We start from the raw sequence: 21,355 nt of genomic DNA on the forward strand, positions 1-21,355 counted from the left end.
AACCAAACTAAATTCAAAATTTTCAAGAACCAATTAAAAAAATATTTAATTACCAACTGCTTTTATACATTAGATGAATTCTTTAATAGTAAACAAACTCTTTTAAGATAAGGCATCTCATAATGTAAGTTGCTAGACCTAAGTTTAGACTAGTCCTCTCTCACCACTAATATTGCAATACCCATTAACGGGTTATTAAGTTATAAGCTCATTGTTTAGATTAAGACCCAATTGTAAACACTTAATATGCAATAAAAAATTTGAATTTGAATTTGAATTTAGTAGCTTTTTGTACGCATGGAATAAAGATCTAACACACTGCACAAAGAGTTCCTAACACGCAATGGCAAATGCATCGATCGATGTAGAGTCGTCTGATGTTAGAAGTAAATTAACTACTTAGTCGGCTATGTTAGCTAGTACTAAGTACCTATTAGTTACTTATTCATATTCCATATTAATAATAGAACTATTTATTGTACAGCACAACAAAAACAAGAACAAAAAAAGAAACACACGGACAGTAAAATTTAGGAGGTCTAATCACTATGAAGCGATCTCTTCCAGACAACCTATGGAGTTGAACCCATTAATAAAATCGCTATTTTTAAGATAAATTAGGTATTTTCTATTTGGTAGTAGTTAGATTGTTAAAGGCACGGGTGCAGTTACCAACAAGAGTAGCGGATAATTTCGAAATGTTTTTCAGGACATAATAATGAGTTACTGAAAACTATTTCTATTCTGTTTGGATCTCTTTATTATTAAGTATAGTTATGACTCGTACTTCTACGGGCTTATTCGTGTTATATTGAACTAGCTTTCCGCCCGCGGCTTCGCCCGCGTGGAATTTTGTCTGTCACAGAAAAACTTTATCGCGCGCGTCCCTGTTTCAAAAACCGGGATAAAAACTATCCTATGTTCTTTCCCGGGACTCAAACTATCTCTATGCCAAATTTCATCAAAATCGGTTGCGAGGTTTAAGCGGGAAAGCGTAACAGACAGACAGACAGACAGAGTTACTTTCGCATTTATAATATTAGTTGGGATTCCTACAAAATCCTTCCAACAGCGAACGGAGGCCGCATAATAACTGTGCCTGTCCAAAAGCGTTGTCTCCGTTCGCGACGGGCGTATCGGTTAGTTAGTCGTTCAGCAACCGAGTGGCGCCCGCGCACGTCGCTGTTCTCGAGGGCGCGTCGGCTCGCCGCGAAAACAATCGCAAAAATATATTTTGAAAATAACGGTGACTAAAAAATATTTCAACCCGAATGCAAATTACTTGTAACGGAACTAGGGCATGATGATTTGCCGCGCGAATTTATTCGTAATTGGAGTTATTTTCCGAATAACAACCGTATCCCCGATCTCTGAAATGGATTCAGACGATGGTAAGCATTTTTTCTTTTTTTAAAAGATATAATAAAATCAAATCAAAAGTTTAAAAAACATTCTATTGATGTAATAGTTTAAAATACTATTTATGTTTTAAAAATATTTTTCTTTATATTTTATTACTAAAAGTAACTATTAAAAATATTTAGTAGTATCTTCGTTTATAAAGAAGGGGTTTAATAATTTTGATTTACAAGATCACACACCTAAATTGTTGTAAGGTAATAATGTAGAGCAATATTATTATTTTTTTATGAGAATGACTGGGTGACATAAGCACACAAAATGATAAAAATTGTAGTTACCTACCTAATTAATGTTTCGTTAGTTTCAGCCGAAAGATAATTAATGTTTAATTAAGTTTAATTAAGTTAGGTATACTCACATACCATAAGTGAGAACATGATCATACTATTATCAAACTTAGTAATTTAGTAGTAAGTTATGGTTAAATCTTTGTTACTGTCCTCTTAGCCCACATAAATAGCTAACGTTTTATTTCAAACATCTATGAAAAAGTCACGTCTCATGCACCTAAACTTGGTCAAACGTAAAAGTTTCCAAAATAACGTAAAATTTTAGAACAATAAAGTTAATAGCTCTTTCAAAACTCACGTTTGGCACCAAACGACTTGAAAATAAGTACACTCGCGTGCATGTGTACATAAATGCATACTGATATTTAGTTTTAATTGCATTCTCGTTTCAACACTTTCCTACTCTACTTAAACTTTTTCGAGGTCCATTCTCTGAATTTAAAAAAAGCACTTTGATTGAAACAGCCGATGAAGACGTCATGGGCGCGTGCGTAACATCACTTGATTTCCGAAAAGATTGCTTTTATGCTTGTTTTTATACTCGTAGAAGAATAATTGAAAAAGACTCACTTTCGCAAAATTATGAAATGAAAATCTAATTAATCAATGGACAATATTGTTACGCTAACTACGTAAATTGAGTTGTTTCTTTGTAATTGTAGAAAATAATTTATAATTCTGTGGTAGAGATGGTCTACATAACATTATTTTAAGTTTCAATTACCTGCGAATTACTTAGATATTCGATTACGATGTTAATTATGGATGGTTAACTGAATATAAATGATCCTTTGGGTTCATGCTATAGGTAGAGTCTTCGGGTGTTTATTTATGGCATACATAATGTACTTTCTTAAACGAACCATGCGTTCCATGGCTGTATGCAATGTTCGAGCCGCAGAGCACTTACGTATTCAAAGGCAAAATAAATGCATTAGTAACGGGAGCCGTGGAATCTGTCGCACGCTCGCGCGGTACGCAGCCGTCCGGCCCCAACAATGCTCGGTTACCGCAAACTATCAATATTTCACACTTTTCCCACATCGCCGCATTCACTGCCATAACCCTAACGGCTCTCGTAATCCACATCAGCGCGGTCGTCACGCGCATCCCTCTATTCTTGAGCAGACCAATTACGTGCTCTATAGCGCTCTTTACATAATATTCACTATACTCGAGGAATAAATGGCATCATTAGCATGCTCAATAGAACATACTTCGAGTCTGTGACATATTTAAGGCTGCCAGGAAACGTTAAACTTACGTTATCTGTGTCACGGATCGTAACCGCAGCGGGAACGCAAGCCCATCTGCAGAGCTTATCTCGCCAATCGCTGAGATAGCTTCGGTCAAATTAACTGCACAGCGGAACAATCGGTACCGATACAACATTACCTAGATCTATTCATGTTGTCGTCGATATCAAAGATCTGTATTATTTTCATTGTTTACATGACATGGATTCGGTTTGATCGTTACCAAATTGTAAAACAGTTTGTATCTAGGTCGTCGTCGGAGGCTATAGATTCGTAACGAGCGAGGTTGTTTCTTTTACTTTTGGGCACTATTTGAACATGTAACACTCAGCGTTATTGTTACGATCCTAGCTACATGTCGTTAGATTCCAGGACCGGAGCTACGACGTTGAATAAAACTGGTGTAGATTGGTGTAGATGTAGAGTCACGTATAGGTACTAGGCACATAACAAGGGCTCCGATTGCCCCAGGTAGAAAACAAGGCTAAATCATAGACATGTTACGGTTAACTTCACTATAACGTTCCACTACCTTGTTGATGGATTACCCATGATTTCTACAGCAAACGACAGCAAAAACGTCTCCATGCATGCAGACTATGTCGTTAGTACACCATTTCTGTAATATAAGGAGTGAAGCGCGCGTTCATGGTTAAATAATGACTTCTTGACATGTGTTATTACTATAATAGAGTCGTTTGCCGCGGATGAATCAATTTGAAACACGCCTGCTTGTCAAGTCAAGAGACGTTACATTATAATAATTAAGTACCTTAGTAGAGTTACATCTCAAGAATATTCGGTAGGTACCCTTTTTTGTTTTATTCACATCGCATGTCCATACTGAACTTGTCATCACCGGTGCAACATTCGCGGTCGGCATTAGCTTGTACGTACACTAACGGTAGCCATGGTCTCGCTTATCCCGCTTCGGGCTTAGTCGCTCTGACAACCTCATCGATATTTTCTCTAAACAAAGTGCTTCATAAATCGCACTCAACTAATGAGCGGAAGATGCACAAGATGTCACGCCAAAACGCGTGCTCGATTTGCTCTTGTTACGTGCTAAATGGGCCATGTGTGAAATTTGCTTTCACTGAACAGGTTTGGCTAGACGAGGCGATAATTAACTGATCATAATTGCATTTTAGATAAGGTTATCATTGGAGAATACTGTCAAAAATCTTAGGACTTTTAAAAATCTTAACTTTGCCTGTTTCATCAATAAGATGATGGATTGATCTCCATTCACGACGCGTTCATATACCTACCATATTTAATAATGTCTACATTTTTATCAGCCAGTAGATATAACTATAAAAATTGATTATTTCCGTCACTGATGAAGATGATCTACAGCTGATTTGGACACTTTGAAACGGAAGATTTATTATAAAAGTGAAAGTGCTCTACCAAGAAAGAAATTATGCTATTCTCGAATCGCCGTCAGTACAGTACCCGAGCATTGGAGAGGTCAGGTATTTAGAGGTATAAGCTAATTTGCAAGATCAACCGCACTTCCGTCATTAGCAGATAAAAACAACATGAGAACCGAGACAGCAAATAAAGTAGGTAGAGTCTATTTTAGGAGTAGACTTGCATGGCATTTATTATCTGTTTTTAACGTGCATTACAGGTAGTTACAATGTTGCTATCGTCGTGGCAGGCAGATCAATCTAAGCGATAGGTACCACGTTAGATCCGGTAGGTGTCGTGTCGCGAAGTAGGTCGGCGCGGGCGCCGGTCGGAGTCCTGCCCCGAGCTCGGGTCGGCGACCCGCTACCGAGCTTTCTGCAGAAACTTTATCATACCAAAACCGCATCTAACACCCACCAAGCAGTAATAATCACTACCGATTTCCCTATATTCTTGCCTTTTGCCGTTTTTGTTTTCGGGTAACGGACCTGTGGCCATATTTAAGTCTGCCATTTAAGAGTCTACCCACACTTGGTTTCAGGCTAGCCGCAGCTATTTTGTTTAGCTGACTTTAAGCACAATCGGCGTTATTATATTCTTTTTTGGTATCGTGAATGTAGGATCTAGAGGTATTAACTTATTTATTTTGGGTTTAGGTATGTACTTTGGGTATTTATTTGATGTTTTGGCACGTCCGGTGTTGTAGTAGGTACCTACTGGAAAACATCTTTTACCTGCTTAATAATATACCTACATATCTATACAGGGTGTTAGGTAAATGGGTATATGAGCCGACACTAGCCCATGTTAACATGGGCATATAAATGGTATGGTGAAGTCAGAAATTCGATATCATCATTTTATTATTTTGAATTTTCATACAAAATAAATTTTATAAAATCAGATTTGTATGAAAATTAAAATAATTAAAATGAAGATATCAATTTTCTGACTTCACGATACCATTTATATGCCCATGTTAACATGGGCTAGTGTCGGCTCATATACCCATTTACCTAACACCCTGTATAAATAAAAATGAATTGATGTTCGTTAGTCTGATTAAAACTCGAGAACGGCTGGGCCGATTGAGCCGATTTTGGTATTAAAATGTTTGTCGTAGTCCAGGGTAGGTCTAAACGGTGAGCAAATACGCGCGCGATATTGTTTTTCTGTAACAGACAAAATTCCACGCGGGCGAAGCCGCGGGCGGAAAGCTAGTTTGCAATAAAAACATGAATACTAACTTTATTATCCACTACACGAAAACAGATTACAAATTCCGTATCTTGTAACTACCAACAGATGGTTTTCCATTAATTTATCTGTGCAGTAATCCTGTTACTATCTTCCTGTTGCACAACTGTGTAATGGTTATTACATTATTGCCGATTGCTGCAGCCGTTATACCTAGTTGTTGCACTGCTGCAGCGCATAATCGGCTACAATAAAACCTGCTGGTAATACAGTGGTTTACACTGTCTTAGTCCTGTATTGATCTTTTATAGCAGCAAGCATTAATATCGCTCCCATTTACGTTAATGATCAAACTCATTGCATGCACTCATTATGCTCCGTATCAAATAATCTTAAGGAATTTAGTAACATACTTATGTATATGTACCTATTTATAAGAAATACAAATTTTAGCTTTATATCAATAATAAATAATGTCAAATTGGAAGATTACAGATTTTTGTTTATAAGAATATTAAATAGAATACATGTCCTAAAAGGAGAGGTCGACTGGATCGATTCTCTAGCTCTACCTAAGTAATTCGCCTGTATGATGTCGAATTGTTGACGGTAGTCGTAGGTCGTTCGTAGGTGTAGAGTTATTTTATGGTCTTATAACATTTTAGTCCGTATTTATATTATTTTCTAACGAATTTAACACGGTAAAGTTTGATCGTAGGTGTCATTCTTCAAAGTCAAATGGCAGCACCCCGCTGTGCTTGCGTCTCTACTAAATAGCACAATGAACAAGCACAACAACGCAGTAAGAAATTGACGGCACTTTTTTCTACTCTCTTATTTATAACAATAACAGTTATAAACAAGTAAAGTAGAATTCAAAAGAATCGAATCGCCATCGCATCTTATTAATTACATAATTCAACACGACAAATGGTTGTTATAGCATTTTAGTACCTATAACATACGTAACTTAATGAGAGTATTTTTTACTCTGTTATTATGCTTTGACTTCTAAGTAAATACTCGTAATCTGTACTAAATATAATAATCTTCTTGGTTAAAAGAGCCTAATGTCAATTACATGTGCTTTTCACAGTAGTAAAAGCAATTAAAGTGACTATTAGTAGCTTAAGCTCCTCGTACTCGCCGCGTACTTATCTCTAACTATTAATTCAAGTTACAGTTAGGTAGGTAATTGACACCTTAATCTTTTCAGCTGTTCTCATTCCTTTATCATTTATTTTTGATTGGTATTATTGTGACGAAGTTATCCGTAGGTAGTATTTTGTTTGAGGTTTACTCATTATGTTAAAACAAGTTGGATACACATTCATCTCTATCGCTAGGTTTTGTAAGGGGAGTGATAGATGAAAATCTTTTTGCACCTTCTTAGTGTCCCGATATAGTATCGTCTCGTCGGCGACACGCGCGGGCAGTAGGTCAGTTTTAATTGACTGCGGCAAAAACGATGCTACTTATTACACGCTCTGGTAACAAAAGAATTAATTTATTTGGAGTTTTTTCCGAACTTAAGACACGCGTATTAGATTTTAGCGTGTTGTTGGGAAAAATTGTATTTATAAATAGGCACTATTACTAGTCAAATCATAGGTTTGAAACCACTCTTGAACGTGAGTTAATATTATTTTAAGTTTAAATCAAACTGAAAAAGTAAAAATATTCTTTTATTTCTTTGATCCAGACACTTCGCCTTGACAATGGTAAAAAAATACTTATCTAAATTGGAATTTGCTGGCACATTTCAATTAATGGATAGACAGTTACAATATTTAAGCATAAAGCTAATTAAAAGTAGTTACGGGCAGAAAAAACACACATCACTTTCACATTCCAGGCGTTCACTAAAAATATTTACCTACTTCACGCTTCTGAAGAAAACATTTCGATCCGTTCACTGAAACGCGCCACTTATCAAGTAAGAATAGACTATCACTCTACGACACAATAATAAGAAGAGATCAAAATTTGTTTGAGAAAGATTAAACTAAGGATAGGATAAGCATTGTGTGTGATGTGTCTATCTTGCGATGCGGCCTAAGAGATCAAGATCTTTTCGATTGCAATTAATAGTAATACCTACTCGTAGATGCATCCAAATTCCAATAGACGTCCTAATAGAGTTCTTTGCGGCTTGTCGTTCTCAAATATTTTTCAATATTTGAGTGGTAATAAGATGGTTTAAATCTTCGTTCGGATGGCCGAGTACGCTTTGATCGATATCGAATCCCTCTGCGCCCGCGCCACGCCCACGTCGTCGCGGCGTAAAACAATCAGCGACTCGCGGACGTGCGCGTACCCATGCGTATAATTGACTATGAATGAATTTTATTATATGTATTATGAAAGTAAATAATAACAACATTACACAGAACAATGAGTATTCATCTGAATATAAAAGTAAATCCTACAGTGGAACTGTATTACCTCCATTCTCACTTCAGTTATGCACTTACTATGATTAACTTAATTTATTTATTTTGATAGATTTTTCAGTAAACGTCGTTCTAAAGTTGAGAAGTTGAGATACCTACCTTGAGCTTGGTTGGTCTACATAACCTGGGTAGATTAAGAAAAAGAGCAGTTAAAGTAAAGGCTTAATCCGATAAGTTTTATACCGTTACGAAGTAGATGCAACACGTCTGGAGGTCACATAGATGCCCTCTGTCCATGAACCAGCTACTGCCGTGTGGTATAGGCATTAAGCATCCACAGTGAGATTATACGTGTCCATAAAGTTCGCGGGTCGGCACTCGGCAGGAAGAGCGCGACCGACGCGTGAAACACTTTATTGTTCGGCCCGTTTCGCGTCGCTCGCCCGCCACAATGACTAGTGCCCAACATATTCGTCATAAATTATTTATTAAGCGAACAGAAAGCATAACATCGCGTAAACCCAAATGTGGTTACTGTTATAACAACGGCGAAAGGTCCCGTCAAAGTATGCACTGAACAACATCGTATGCCCATTAAAATGCGACAGGCGCCAGTGGCTAACTGGATGCACAATAACGCATTGTTTATTTATAATGAAAAAGCCAATTATTTAACTGAAATAAATAAATTTTATTAAGGCATAAAACATCATTAGATCTATCATAAAGAAAGAACGTCAAGTAGCTGGAAGAATATATTCTATTTGCACGACAGAGCAAACACTGATCACTACGATATACCTATCAGTGATATTGGATCAATCATCTCTACATGAAATCGTTTCAGAAATTAAAGGAGACCTTCAGTTTTACAATTCATGTAAAACATACTGGTACTGACTCACTGGTATAGGTGGTATGTACATAATATAGTAACCTATAGCAGTAGGTGAATGGATGTCGACAATGGTCGTTATGGTCCAGTCGGCGGGTCATGCGTCGCATCCGTCATGGTGATCGCTGTGATGAACGCGATATTATTATGTCTAACGTCGCCAATGCATTGTTACAACACTAATGCTTAGGTATATGTATTTGGGCTTTGAACGTCCTTGGCACAACTATCAACGAGTTCAATAAATTTTCAGATGTACCTAAGCAGTTGATGAAGCAAATGGAAGTATTTTGATCACAACTTTTGGAGTCTTGGGAAGGAAAAATCTGATAATAAAAAGTAGGTAAATAAAATATTGTTTTATGAGAAAATGGTAACTTAGGAACAACCAGTGAAAATCAACAATGGTCTGAGAGAAGGGGAATGTTACGTCCATTATATTCTGTGTTGATGATTATGATGAGAGTTAGCACGTGCTATAAAAAATAACAATACCTATCCTACTGATAGGAACTCGTTCATTAGTGAATATAAGTACCTAATTTGAACATTACAAAAGCCTGTAATAAGCATCAAATAACATTTAGAAGGCCACTGCTCAAGGTTACATCCGTATAGATAGGTCTACCGCCAAAATGATACAGATTATTTTAAATTGAAGGTTCTCATGATAATATTGGAAATGTGATTGTTTCCAGGTAAAACAGGAAAGCTTAAACGCAGAGAAATCCGTAGAACACGATTGAATCGCGGAAATTCGTTGAAGCCATTCATTCCCAAATACACAAAGCCTTTCGAATTGTTAGACCCAAACAACTTTCGAACAGACCACGAAATTGGTGCAAACTTGCACTGTCATCACTGTAATTTACGAGAATGCACCAGCGTGCCACATTCACGAAATGATAGAGGCAAATATGCCAAATCCGTACCAGTTATAAAAAATACGTTGTACTTGTAATTATGGACACCACCACTATTTTCAACCAACTAAATTTTATTGACACTGGCTGATATTTTTGGGACTTGAGAATTAGAAATGCTTTTCCCTACGAGATCTCTTGTTCTGAAATACATTGCTGGCTCTAAATATTATGGCTAACAACAATGGTTTTACCATTAAAGTATCTAACTGTAAGCTAAGTTACCTAGTTACTTGTGTTTGGCATCGATTGTTAAACACAGATTAGCTGTAAAATATTGTAGCAACTTTGTGTAGTCGAGCACTTCATTGACGTTAAGGGGTATTAGTTACTGTCAAACGAGTTTCGGGTAGGTCGGTTGTTGGAGCCTGAGGTAAATATTCAGTAATCTATGCCTGAGGGTACAAGTGGTAAGGCTGTCAAGGCCCACGGATTAGAAGTTGCCTATTCACGTTATATTTACGAAGGATGCGTGAGACAGTCTATGAGCACTGATATGAAGGTAGATATTAAACTTTAGCCTTTTTATTGAGAAATAGTTCTTAAACATTAATTACTTGAAGCTAGCAGATAATAAAGGTAGAGCGCGTCTATCGCAAAAGCACTTTCCGAGAGCTTTTATTAAATTATTTTCCCAAGCGTAATCGGGCGGTAATGTAACCTAAACTCTGATTTTTAATTCGACGGAATTTTGACATTTCAGAAGTGTTGTCAACATTGAAACATTCCCATTATGAATGGAGAGCATTTTCACAAATTAAAAAATAATCCTTTCTTGAATTTAAGGTTTCACTTGAAAAACTAAGGCTTAAAAATGTACTGATCATTTCAAAATGGTTATTTGAATTTTTATTATCATATTTTTAAAGTTACAAAAAAAGTTGGGAAATTATTTTTCTATTACTGGACTCCCTGGCCAATAATCCATGGGTTACAAACCTTTTTTATGAAAATCCTTTTGTTAATAAAATCTTGGCTTCATAAAATAACCAATTTAACAAGATGCCAATTTTATAATCCAAGTTGATTATGACGACGATAATGATTATTGATGATCAATTACATATTTTCGTTTATGATAAATATGTTGTTTTACTGTGTTAAAACACGTTTTTTTCTATTTAATCTATAAAATGTACATAATAATTAGTGTACATTGAATCCACAAAACAAACAATAGTTCATTCTTGTAAGTTGTACTTGATGAAATTTCATTTCATATTATTTATTAATAATTCAATGCAAAAAAGGCTTATTACATCTGAATTGTCAAAAAATGACAGCTGTCAGAATTCCGTCGAATTAAAAATCGGACTATAGAGCCATGGATGCGCTAAGCAAGAAGAAAATAAAAATATTTTCTTCTATTAAAACCACTTAAGTCCTCAAAATAGTAGTAATTATTGGCAGTTTTTTGTTTTCTATTTAAAAATGATACATGTCTCGAATCTCGATATGAAGTTTATTTACGTTACGATTTCTTTGACCAGCAAGGAATCCTCACCCTCTTATGAGATATCAACGACACTTGATCTGAGAAGATCTATAAGGCAAAGGGATCTGGTTTCAGTTATGCGCTATAGTTATCAATAACGCGATCGGCTCAGTGAACAAGTCATTGGGTTAATGGCACGGGCCGGACCGCTGCACTGCTTACGCATACGCACCCAGGCGTGTCCTCGTCTAGGTCTAGCCCAAGGAAACAGAGGGCGGGCCAGTGTAATAATTAACCGCTATACAGGGTGTTCGAACACGATCGTACATCCTGCTGCACCGCAAGCCGCCTCGACCTATATGCCAGGCGGCCATAATGTACCGTTAGCCTAGCAAAGTTTAACTGAGCCAATAATATTCATAAATGTGGAATCAATCATCTTATTTTTGACCTTAAACCCTTAGGCTCAGTTGCACCACCTAACTTTGACCGTAACTATAACGTTATCCGGTGTTTTTTGTATGGAGTTTGACAGATTTTTGAAGTTTGACAAAGTTAGATGGTGTAACCCAGCCTTTAGTCTTAGCTAAGATCAGTCGCCTGAGTTTGCGGATTGCCACTCCTCACCACCTGCCTATCGTCCTGATGGTATTACTCTGGACAAACCTGGACGCAGCTATCCTAACTACCAAATCATTACTTAATTTAACCTGAAATTAGCCTTTGAAGACTCTAGTTCATCGTAATTACTTTTCTCGGAGGCCTATCTATATCGCCTCACTCTGTATTTAGTTACTGGGACAACCGCTTTATCTGAGATACGTCTAATGTTACGGTCTCGTTTGTTAGAGGTGCTGCACCTGATCGGCGAGCCAGACTTCCGGGACGTGCGCCTGCGCTGGGAGTACGGCAAGAACGACGAGTCCAGCCCCAAGCTGCTGGCCTTCCAAGTCCACTACTGCGAGCTGCAAGCGTGGGGCCAGTACCGGTGTAGGACAAAGGTGATATTGCTATTATCAACCATAAGACTAGAGATCATCTCGAAATAATTTCAAACATTTGTAAAAATGAAGTTACAAACACATTATAAGCACTTCATTTAAAAGTACCTAACTAGGTTTGTCGACTGGCATTCGAAAAATGATTAATCCAATTACACCAGAACGAGCTTAATTAATATTTTTTAGTCGAGTAAATTATTAATCCGTAATTTTTCCATATTTAGACACGATTTCTATTGCTCGTGAATCGCTCTCCGACTTAATGATATAACTAAAAGGATATATAATAAGTTTAATGGAACTTACATGGTTCAACCCGATATTATTCCTAATGATAGTGATTAAGTATAATGATATGAAGGTAGAAGCAATAAGAAGTTAGAATATAATCGTCCCTTCGTAGAACTAGTTTTCTGCAAACTACATGTAATGCATAATGCATTTAAATAGGACACTAGCATAAAACATTGTTGTTAAAGTACCTATCTGGCATTGCACTTGTAACATACAGAGACATGTCTGAGAGTCACATAATGAGTTCGCACTTGGAAACGGGAAATAATCGCGGCGTTTACTACGAGCGAGGCGTGGCAGGGAGATGGCGACTAAACATAAACGCAGTTACGTTGGCTGTGCTCATCCATCAAGCGTGCTCTGATCAAGATAAATGTTTCCTTCCGAACAGCCATGCGTAAGCACACTGTAATGTTCCAGACATGTAGGTAGGTAGCTCTAATTGGATGTCGTTATAACATCTGCATCTTATCGCTTGCATACATCCAGGTTTTTAAAATCCGGTATCTATAAGAATGTCTACTTAAATGTGATTACGGTGGCACTCGACTCGTATTAATTATAAACTTTTGAACTGTCATTATTGCAAAGCTTTTCTATGCCCTGTTGGCTGTGATACAGTTGGAAATTCGGTTGAACAAGTGTAATGAAAATAGCTTAGGTTTGCCGAGGATTGAGAAACATTTGAATATTAATATTTGCAGGCAGTAGACAACTTGGAAGAGGACAAGTCTTCGCGACCTGTCCCAGAGGCGTCGACAGGCCAGCCGCCAGCGCCGCGGCGCGCGCGCACCTACAGCGCTCGCATCACGGGCCTGCGCATGGCTACCACCTACTCCTTCGAAGTGCGCCCGGTGCGCCGCGACGCTAGAGACCTAGCTGATCCGCAGTCCATCGGCTCCAAAATTATTATAGTGCCCACTAAAGGATGTAAGCATTACACTACAGTTACTACACAACTTCCTGAAGGTTCTTTCTTGAATGCCTTTGAAACTTCTTAACGCACTTCTATACATAATATAATACACTTCTACTGCTTCGGGTGTACTCATGCAAGCTTCCAAATCTCCCAAGGTGGTCTGACCACAGCTTTTCGGAAAAGCTGGATAATTTATCTGAAATCTCAATAGACGCAAATTGCTTCAGCAGCACTGACCTTGAAAACTTCCAGTTTCAGCTCGAGCCACGCAGTGTTTGCCTCACGCCAGCGAAGTCGAAGTTTCGACAGGACCCAACTTCGGCGGGCGCATCGCAGTAGAGGCCGCGGATGGAGGCCCCGAGCGCTGCTCGCTGCAGGGCAACCCCAATAGTGCGCAGGATGCCTATATCCTCCGCATACACCACGACGAGTGCGGCTCCGAGGTCAACGACACCACTGTTGCCACTTACGTCATCGTCCAAGAAAATCTGCCGATACTCACGCACAGCACCAGAAGGTAACTTTAAAGTTACCACAACAAACAATCATCTTCTTTGAGTATTATACTCAAAATTTCATTCGAAGCACTCTGACTGAAGTTTCAGGGAACTACTTACTGATGAGGAATCAATTTGATGAATTCAGAAGATTTATTTCGTTTTGATACCTACCAACTAATTACAACTGCTCTTTGTTTTATTAACTCTGCGAAGTTTTATTCTTTTGTTTCAGATTCCTAGTCCTGTGCACTTATAAGCCAGAGACTTTGACTGTCAGAGCTGGGATAAACTTGCCTAAAGCTAACCCTGGAGATGTCCTCCATCAGATGAAGCCCCATTTGGGATCTGTCGAGCCTTATGATACCCAGGATTTAGATTATAATGAACTACAGCCTGCAAGGCTTGAAGCACGGAAAGAGGATACTCAGCCAAGTTTGTATAATTTCTAAACTCTCTACTAACTTAATTTCATCTAAGATAGTTATATTTATATCTTTTTCAGGTGTATTTGGAGAAATCACACTAGTGATGTTTTTGGTGGTAGCTGCATTTGGCGGCGTTGCTCTACTGATTTGGAAGATGGTGCCGCAAGCCGACCGGGACAACATATCCATTGCAACAGTATCGTCCCTTTCCCGAAGCAGTATCTTCGGAAGACGAAACCGGGATAGGTTCTCAGACCAAAGCTCAGTATATTCAATAACTCTATCCGAGAAATCTAAAGATCCCGTGAAGAAAACAAATGAGTGTGACAATACCTCAGAAGCGTGAATAACTCATTATTTAACGAGGTATCACGTTATATCGCCTTAATTTTACGGTATGATACCGTGCACAAAATTCACAATCGGTCACGTGGATTAATCGCGTGTTAATTTGATGGCAAGTGAATACACATTGGAGTGCGGTCTATTGAAAGTTTAAAAAAATAGGTTACTTAGCGATGCATGTGGCCAGTACATATTTGCACAATAACACTTATTTACGTAATAATGCTATAATTGCCATACGATGGACTTGTAACACCATACTAATAGAAATGTTCAAATAAACATTTAATCATAATAAAATGTTAATAACAAAATAATTTTATGATTCTTTAAATTATTTAGTTTGTAAGTCGATATTTTTATTAGTATGGATGTTTATTCATAAAATTTATTTTAGGGTGTAAAATGTGTGATTAAAATGAAATATATGTTAAAGTATATTACCGTATTTTAATTGAATATCTCATTGGGTTTGTCTAAAACAAATATTTCTTTTTCCATCTTTAGGTCAGGAAATATAAAATCTTTGACAATATAATTTAATTCCTCTATAGCTATCTGTGCGTGAAGACGCAGAACTGAGTCTTCGTCATTATTGTTGTACAAGTCTTTTAAAGTTCTGTAGATTGGGAGTAAATTATCTTTCAGCTGTATTAAGACTTCTTTGCCCAAACCTTTGATAAGACTCGATATGACCATCACAGCCGCCCTTCTGCACTCTATTGCCTTATCCGTTTCTAGGATGGACCAAATACACAAGAGTACCTGTAAACAATTAAACAAATGAATAAAGATAAATGGCAATTGCGTTATTATTAGTTAATAATTCAATAATAATAAATAAACAAGTAACATAAGTCCTTACCTCATAAATGATAGAGCCGATTTTGTAATGAAGCACAAGACAAATTTCTGCTAAATTAGATAATGCAGAGGTTCTTATTAGGGGGTCTTCATCTCTGCATGCACACAACACTGTGTTCAACAGGATGGTCTTATGGACTATAGCCAATTCACCTGCAATAAACAAAAAAGTTGTTTGAAAATAGTTCAGAAAAAGGTTGGTCCATTAGCATCAACTAGTCTGCATATTCCACTTACCAAGTCTTCTTGTGACCTTTACGATAATATCGCCAATTTTCATTCTGAGCTCAGCAATTTTATTTTGATCAGTTTTTGTTGCAACATCCTGGTCATTTATTGATATCTCGAGAAATTCTTTACACAGAACATGTAAAACATCTTCAGGGCAGTATGTGCCAAGGGAAGCTATACCATTAACAGCCGCCAAATAGATATACGAATCAGGGTCTTTTAGATATTCCTGAAAAATATACAGGGAATTAGTTTCTTATAAGAAACTGCATAGATAACATACGTACACAAGAACTTAATCAAAGCTTACCTGGAACAAACAGAAAACGTAGTGCTTTTTCGATATTGTTTCTAGGTCTTTGCTATCAATTAGTTTAGTCAAGGCTATCATTCCATGAGCTCTAACAGGCAGTAGACTGTCAAATGCGTCCGAAATAGCTTTTTGGAATTCCGTAGCTTGATCCTGACTCGTCTTTTCAGACATAATCAAAGATAAAGCTTCTTTACATAGTACAGTGTTCATAGAAGAATCATCTGCTGAGATTGATTTTAGCAAAGGTATCAATTTTTCAAATCTCTTTTTCAAATTCCCTGTTTGTTTAGAGTTTGATAATATTGTGTTTAACAATACTAAGGCAATTGTAACACATTCTTCATGGGAATGCTTTTGGTTATTCATAATGAAGTGTTCAACAAAATTGAGTACTGTTGATGGGTTGTTGTTCACAGAAGAGAGTATCTTGGGGGATGATGATAATTCTGATAGGAGCTGTAGCACCGTAATATATTGTTCATCGATTTCATTAAAAATTGTTGGTTCACCTTCCGCTGATATTGCGCCTTTATTTCCTACTCTTTTTCTCTTGGCATCAAGATCAATAAGTGCCGATAAAGATATTTCGAAAATAGTTTGAACGAAATTATTATCAGGGGACAGTTTCAGTAAATTCAAAAAGTACTGGAAAGCATCTTCTTTAGGGTAGTCAATATCCGTTGAAATACACTTTATGGATATCCCTGCATCATATTCCTCAATCTTAAAGAGTAATTTCGATTTGTCTTTTCCAAACAAGATGTCTTTAAATAACATCACAATTTGTTCTTTATTAAACAGTTCGAAACATTTGAGCAAAATATCTTTCAGCTTGATTTTCAATTCTTCGTTTTTAGAACAATTCATTCCAAGTAAAAACAAAACATGAAAATTAGGCAGTACAAGAGATGGAGGACAATCAATTTTCGATGCACAGAGACAGGCATTTAAAATGTTAACCTTATGGTCAACTTCTTGTGGTGTTAGCAACATGGTACCAGGTAGGTTTGATTTAGAAACCAAGTCATTGTAAACAAAGACATGGAAAACTTCTTTGATCAACTCTTTTACAGGTTCTGTTTCAGGAAACTTTTCATGAATGCTTAAAATACAGGCTATTGCTGTAGTTAAGTAATGAGTGTTGTTGAAAGTAAGTATTTGTGAAAGTTGAGTGCAAATGTTATTTAAATAAGCAACATTTGAATCTGTTCCATGTTTTGTTGACACAATCTTGCAAATCATATCAATTTTCTTCCAGTCAAATCCAGTGTCAATGTCATAGGTCTCCATGAAACATCTGATTAAGCTTAGAAGCCCCCCAGGTGCTAACAATCTCCTGCTCATTTCCTTTGCAACAACTCTTTTCACAAACATTGGTGGTGATGGTTCCCTGACACTTTGGAGCACTAAAAGCTCCTTCATTAGAATTGGTTGGAAACTATTTGCAACTAAGTATTCATAGGTCTGCATATACTTTTCTCTATCTTTTGAAAGTTTCTCATATAATTCTTGGGTCATGACAAAATCACCATAACTCCCAGGTTTTTTCAGGGGGGCAAATGACAATTGTATAAGGGCTGCTAAGTAATCTGATAAATGGAGTGTCAATATAATTTTTTTCAGTACTGGAATGGTATAACTTCTTGTGAAGAAGTCTGTGCATTCAGTGAGCATTTCATATTTTTGTTCATCTGAGAATTTTACAGAAGTCAATACTTTAGCAGTAGAACATCTTTTTGAAAGATTTATACCTACTCCAGGTATCAAACATTGGGAAAAACCTATTGATGTTATTAGTTGATAGCAAGTTCTTAGCAGTTTTTGATTCTTGACACTTATTAAAATTGTGGGATCATTATTGACTTCAGTAGAGAGATCATCTATTTCTTTTATTATTTTCGTCAGGAAAGCTTTTTGCGTTTTGTAGCAATTGTTATAAGGATCAATCTCATTTACAGTATCTTCTATAACATAGGATGACATAAATTGTTTTTGACCATCTAGAAATATAAAAAAATATAAATGTACTTAATTGTTATTTATAAATAATTATTTGGTCAAGGTTGAATAGAATAGAAAAGGTTTATTGACACAATAAAAGACACAATACAGAAAAAAGTAAAGTACAGGTAGTACTTAATTATGTTAATTTCATAAATTCTTAACTTAGAACATTAAAATAAAATCTACATAATTATATCTTATGTAAATACATAAGATATAGTTACTGAATAGTAAATGATGCACGCAAAGTTAATAAATAATAAACCCATTAGATTATTATTATTATCCGCGATTAACGAGAGGTTTTGTCGCCTCACTAGGGCACAGATTATAAATGTTTTAATGTCAGTTGGCCATATTTGTTTACATATAGGGAAATTTCTAAAGAATCCGACTTTACTTTCAAACTTCCATTGTATTGTTTGGTGGAGATAACAAATATAAACTCAGTAAAACTATGTGCAGCATGAGACTATCAAAATTAAATAACTGTAATAATGAACATGTGAATATTTAAGAAAAACTCAGCAAAAATTGATAATTTTGGAGGTTATAAAGCTAAGCATTTCTTACCTTCAAGTGTAATTTTTTCTATGTTGGAAAATATCTGGGACACTTTAGCCATATTTAGAGCAAATTATGTTGTGTAATTATAAAAAGAAATGTGGCACAATTCCACTGGGAATGTGATTCCACACAACAAAATAAACACCAGGTTTTATGTCAATGTCAATAATGGTTGATAATGGTCAATTTGTTTTTTTTTTTTAAGATTTTTTACGGCTTTGGATATTGTCAATTTGTGACAACATTTGTGATTTTACACTTAAGGTAACCGCACACAGTATGAACAAAAGTAATGATTTTACATTAACTAAACGCAAAAAGTACTGTGGGGCAGTCTGTTCACCTGTCAATTACGTCAAATCAAAAATAAATGTCATTGTCGAGCTAGCCGAAAAATTACTGCATTTCCTAACAATTTTTACCGATATCTGCAAAATAGTTTACTGCAGATTATAATAAATAAGTATTAAACAGGCAGTTCTTTTTAAACTCAATTTAAAATGTTGATCAAAGTGAAGGTAAGAATCGTTATTAGCTTTTGAAATTTTATGTAAAAGCATTTTGTAAATTCTATGGCCTCGTGTTTTGCAGACTCTTACCGGGAAGGAGATTGAAATAGACATAGAGCCCACAGATAAAGTGGAAAGAATTAAAGAAAGAGTTGAAGAAAAAGAAGGCATTCCACCCCAACAACAACGTCTTATATTCTCAGGAAAACAAATGTAAGTCACTTGGTCTTCCATGCCTTTGTTTATTATTTTTTCATCATGTAATCAATAAATGAATAATCCGGTTGATGCGTAGGAGACTGATCATGGTTCTGAGTCATGGATTACTATGAGAGTGTTACTTGTTGATGTTGATCATTTATTTTAATGACAAATCTACCGTTACTTAGCTAAAAATGTCCAATTTATAATCCATGAAAAAGTTACAGATGAAAGGACAAGATCAGGATCTGATCTTTTTGATAGACAGCTTAACAGGAACAATCTTAAAATGAAAGTAGGTACCTACCTATGGAATTGAAGTAATAATAAGTATAACTTTAATTAATTGATGTGTACTGTGCATTGTGATAAGAAATACTCATTTTTGTTGCAGGAACGATGAAAAGACTGCACAAGACTACAAAGTCCAGGGTGGTTCAGTTCTTCATTTGGTTTTAGCGTTGAGAGGAGGAGAGTGATCTGTCTGGTGATAATTTGCTTCTCATATTTATAATACTTACTATTATTTTTCAATATCATACTTGTAAAAAGTCAACATGAAAATAATGATTTGATTCTATTGTTTTAATCAAATATTTCTCCTACCCTATTGACAGTTATGAATGTGATTATGCCTAGGTTTATTCTAGCATTTCTAGCTGTCTGAAATTATGCCTATCTGGGTAAGTTTCTTTAAGAAAAGTTCAAAATGAAAATTATCTTTATTTGGATACACTAATTGAATTAGTTCTTACAAATCGTCAAATGCTCTTATGGAGCCTTTAAATGCCTCATTCATTCATGTTCAATCTTGCTGTTGCAAAATTGCATTTCATGCATAAAAGGAATAAAATAACTTTTTACATAAACCAAATACTTATACAATACATACATAACATACACTCGCGAGCAAAAGTATGGAATCACTTACATGAAGTTGTTTCCACGCGATCTTGTGTACTAACGAATTTGTTAGTAACAAAACAAGTGGCACCATTTTAAAGATTAAACTTTTAACTTTAAATTAATACCAAATTCATTAAAATCACACCAGTATTTAAAAAGATATCCCGGCTGAAATGAAGAAGTAAGGAAAAAGACATGTATCAACTGTTTGATAAGTCGCGAGTTGCGACCTATTTACCCCCTATAAAAGCACGTGTTTTCAGATTTTTGCTTTCACACGTTGATCCATACACATCTCCGCTTCTTTTGACACTTTACCTGGGATTCTACACCTTCAGAAGCAGCACAAATCGTTGCACTATTGCAAGAAGGGCTCATGCAGCGGGCTGTCGCACGTCAGCTCCACATAAGCCAGTCCTGGGTTTTGAAAGTTTTAAGACGCTTTCGGGAGACTGGTGGCTTTATCCCGAGACCACGTTCTGAACAGCGCCGGTGCAAATCGCAGAGAGATGACCGTTTTTTCATGTCAACCTCTCTATGAAATCGTTATTTGACTGGTATCGACGTCCAGCAAGAGCTCAGAAATGTTCGTAGGATAGCTGTTGGCGAGTGGACAGTTCGTCTAAGATATAAGCAATAGAATTTGACTCCAAAAAGGCCTGCCACAGGCTCGAAACTGACGGCAGGTCACCGATAAGCACGCTTTCAATTTGCTCGTACACATCTCGATGGGAAGTCGAGCCAACAAATTCGTTAGTACACAAGATCGCGTGGAAACAACTTCATGGAAGTGATTCCATAGTTTTGCTCGCGAGTGTATAACATAATATTGATAAACATACGATAGAGATAAAAAAATTGTGTCTGTGTAGGTTAGGGTGGTCCTTATTCCTACGAAAAAAATTTTTTTTCTTATATTTTTCGGGGCACCACGTAATTTGAATATATACCATATGAAAGTCTTTCATTATTTTTTTTTTAATTTTTAAAAGACATTTAGGGGTCGCTACCAAGGTTTGAATTTTAAGTAAAAACAAAATCTGTATTTG

The 21,355-nt window shown here is 36.3% G+C and overlaps 3 protein-coding genes across 3 annotated transcripts; 2 read left to right on the forward strand and 1 right to left on the reverse strand.

Moving 5' to 3' along the window:
* Positions 1–1,129: 1,129 nt before the first annotated feature.
* On the forward strand, positions 1,130–15,151 carry LOC135087733 (uncharacterized). Its single transcript, XM_063982503.1, has 6 exons — positions 1,130–1,391; positions 12,077–12,228; positions 13,227–13,452; positions 13,694–13,958; positions 14,174–14,373; positions 14,444–15,151. The coding sequence occupies exons 1-6, from the start codon at positions 1,301–1,303 to the stop codon at positions 14,710–14,712; spliced, it is 1,203 nt and encodes a 400-aa protein (XP_063838573.1). The 5' UTR covers positions 1,130–1,300; the 3' UTR covers positions 14,713–15,151.
* Positions 15,142–18,845, reverse strand: LOC135087732 (transport and Golgi organization protein 6). Its single transcript, XM_063982502.1, has 5 exons — positions 18,697–18,845; positions 16,117–18,119; positions 15,813–16,035; positions 15,577–15,728; positions 15,142–15,476 (listed from the first exon to the last, which is right to left on the reverse strand). Exons 1-5 carry the CDS (start codon positions 18,746–18,748, stop codon positions 15,162–15,164), a joined length of 2,745 nt encoding a protein of 914 aa, XP_063838572.1. The 5' UTR covers positions 18,749–18,845; the 3' UTR covers positions 15,142–15,161.
* A 197-nt stretch (positions 18,846–19,042) lies between these two features.
* Positions 19,043–19,975, forward strand: LOC135087734 (NEDD8). The gene is made up of 3 exons (XM_063982504.1): positions 19,043–19,208; positions 19,282–19,412; positions 19,795–19,975. The coding sequence occupies exons 1-3, from the start codon at positions 19,191–19,193 to the stop codon at positions 19,877–19,879; spliced, it is 234 nt and encodes a 77-aa protein (XP_063838574.1). The 5' UTR covers positions 19,043–19,190; the 3' UTR covers positions 19,880–19,975.
* The last annotated feature ends 1,380 nt before the right edge of the window (positions 19,976–21,355 follow it).

The sequence above is a fragment of the Ostrinia nubilalis genome, chromosome 3, assembly GCF_963855985.1.
Source record: "Ostrinia nubilalis chromosome 3, ilOstNubi1.1, whole genome shotgun sequence".
Classification (NCBI taxonomy): domain Eukaryota; kingdom Metazoa; phylum Arthropoda; class Insecta; order Lepidoptera; family Crambidae; genus Ostrinia; species Ostrinia nubilalis.

Bases quoted from the DNA above. Each gene is read 5' to 3' on its own strand.
- LOC135087732 (XM_063982502.1), bottom strand. From the start codon at position 18,748: ATGGCTAAAGTGTCCCAGATATTTTCCAACATAGAAAAAATTACACTT. The intron at 16,036-16,116 runs GTAAGCTTTGAT...TATATTTTTCAG, and splicing joins ACGTTTTCTGTTTGTTCCAG to GAATATCTAAAAGACCCTGA. The intron at 15,729-15,812 runs GTAAGTGGAATA...TGTTTATTGCAG, and splicing joins AAAGGTCACAAGAAGACTTG to GTGAATTGGCTATAGTCCAT.
- LOC135087734 (XM_063982504.1), top strand. The intron at 19,413-19,794 runs GTAAGTCACTTG...TTTTTGTTGCAG, and splicing joins ATATTCTCAGGAAAACAAAT to GAACGATGAAAAGACTGCAC.
- LOC135087733 (XM_063982503.1), top strand. From the start codon at position 1,301: ATGATGATTTGCCGCGCGAATTTATTCGTAATTGGAGTTATTTTCCGA. The intron at 1,392-12,076 runs GTAAGCATTTTT...CTCGTTTGTTAG, and splicing joins TGAAATGGATTCAGACGATG to AGGTGCTGCACCTGATCGGC. The intron at 13,959-14,173 runs GTAACTTTAAAG...CTTTTGTTTCAG, and splicing joins CTCACGCACAGCACCAGAAG to ATTCCTAGTCCTGTGCACTT.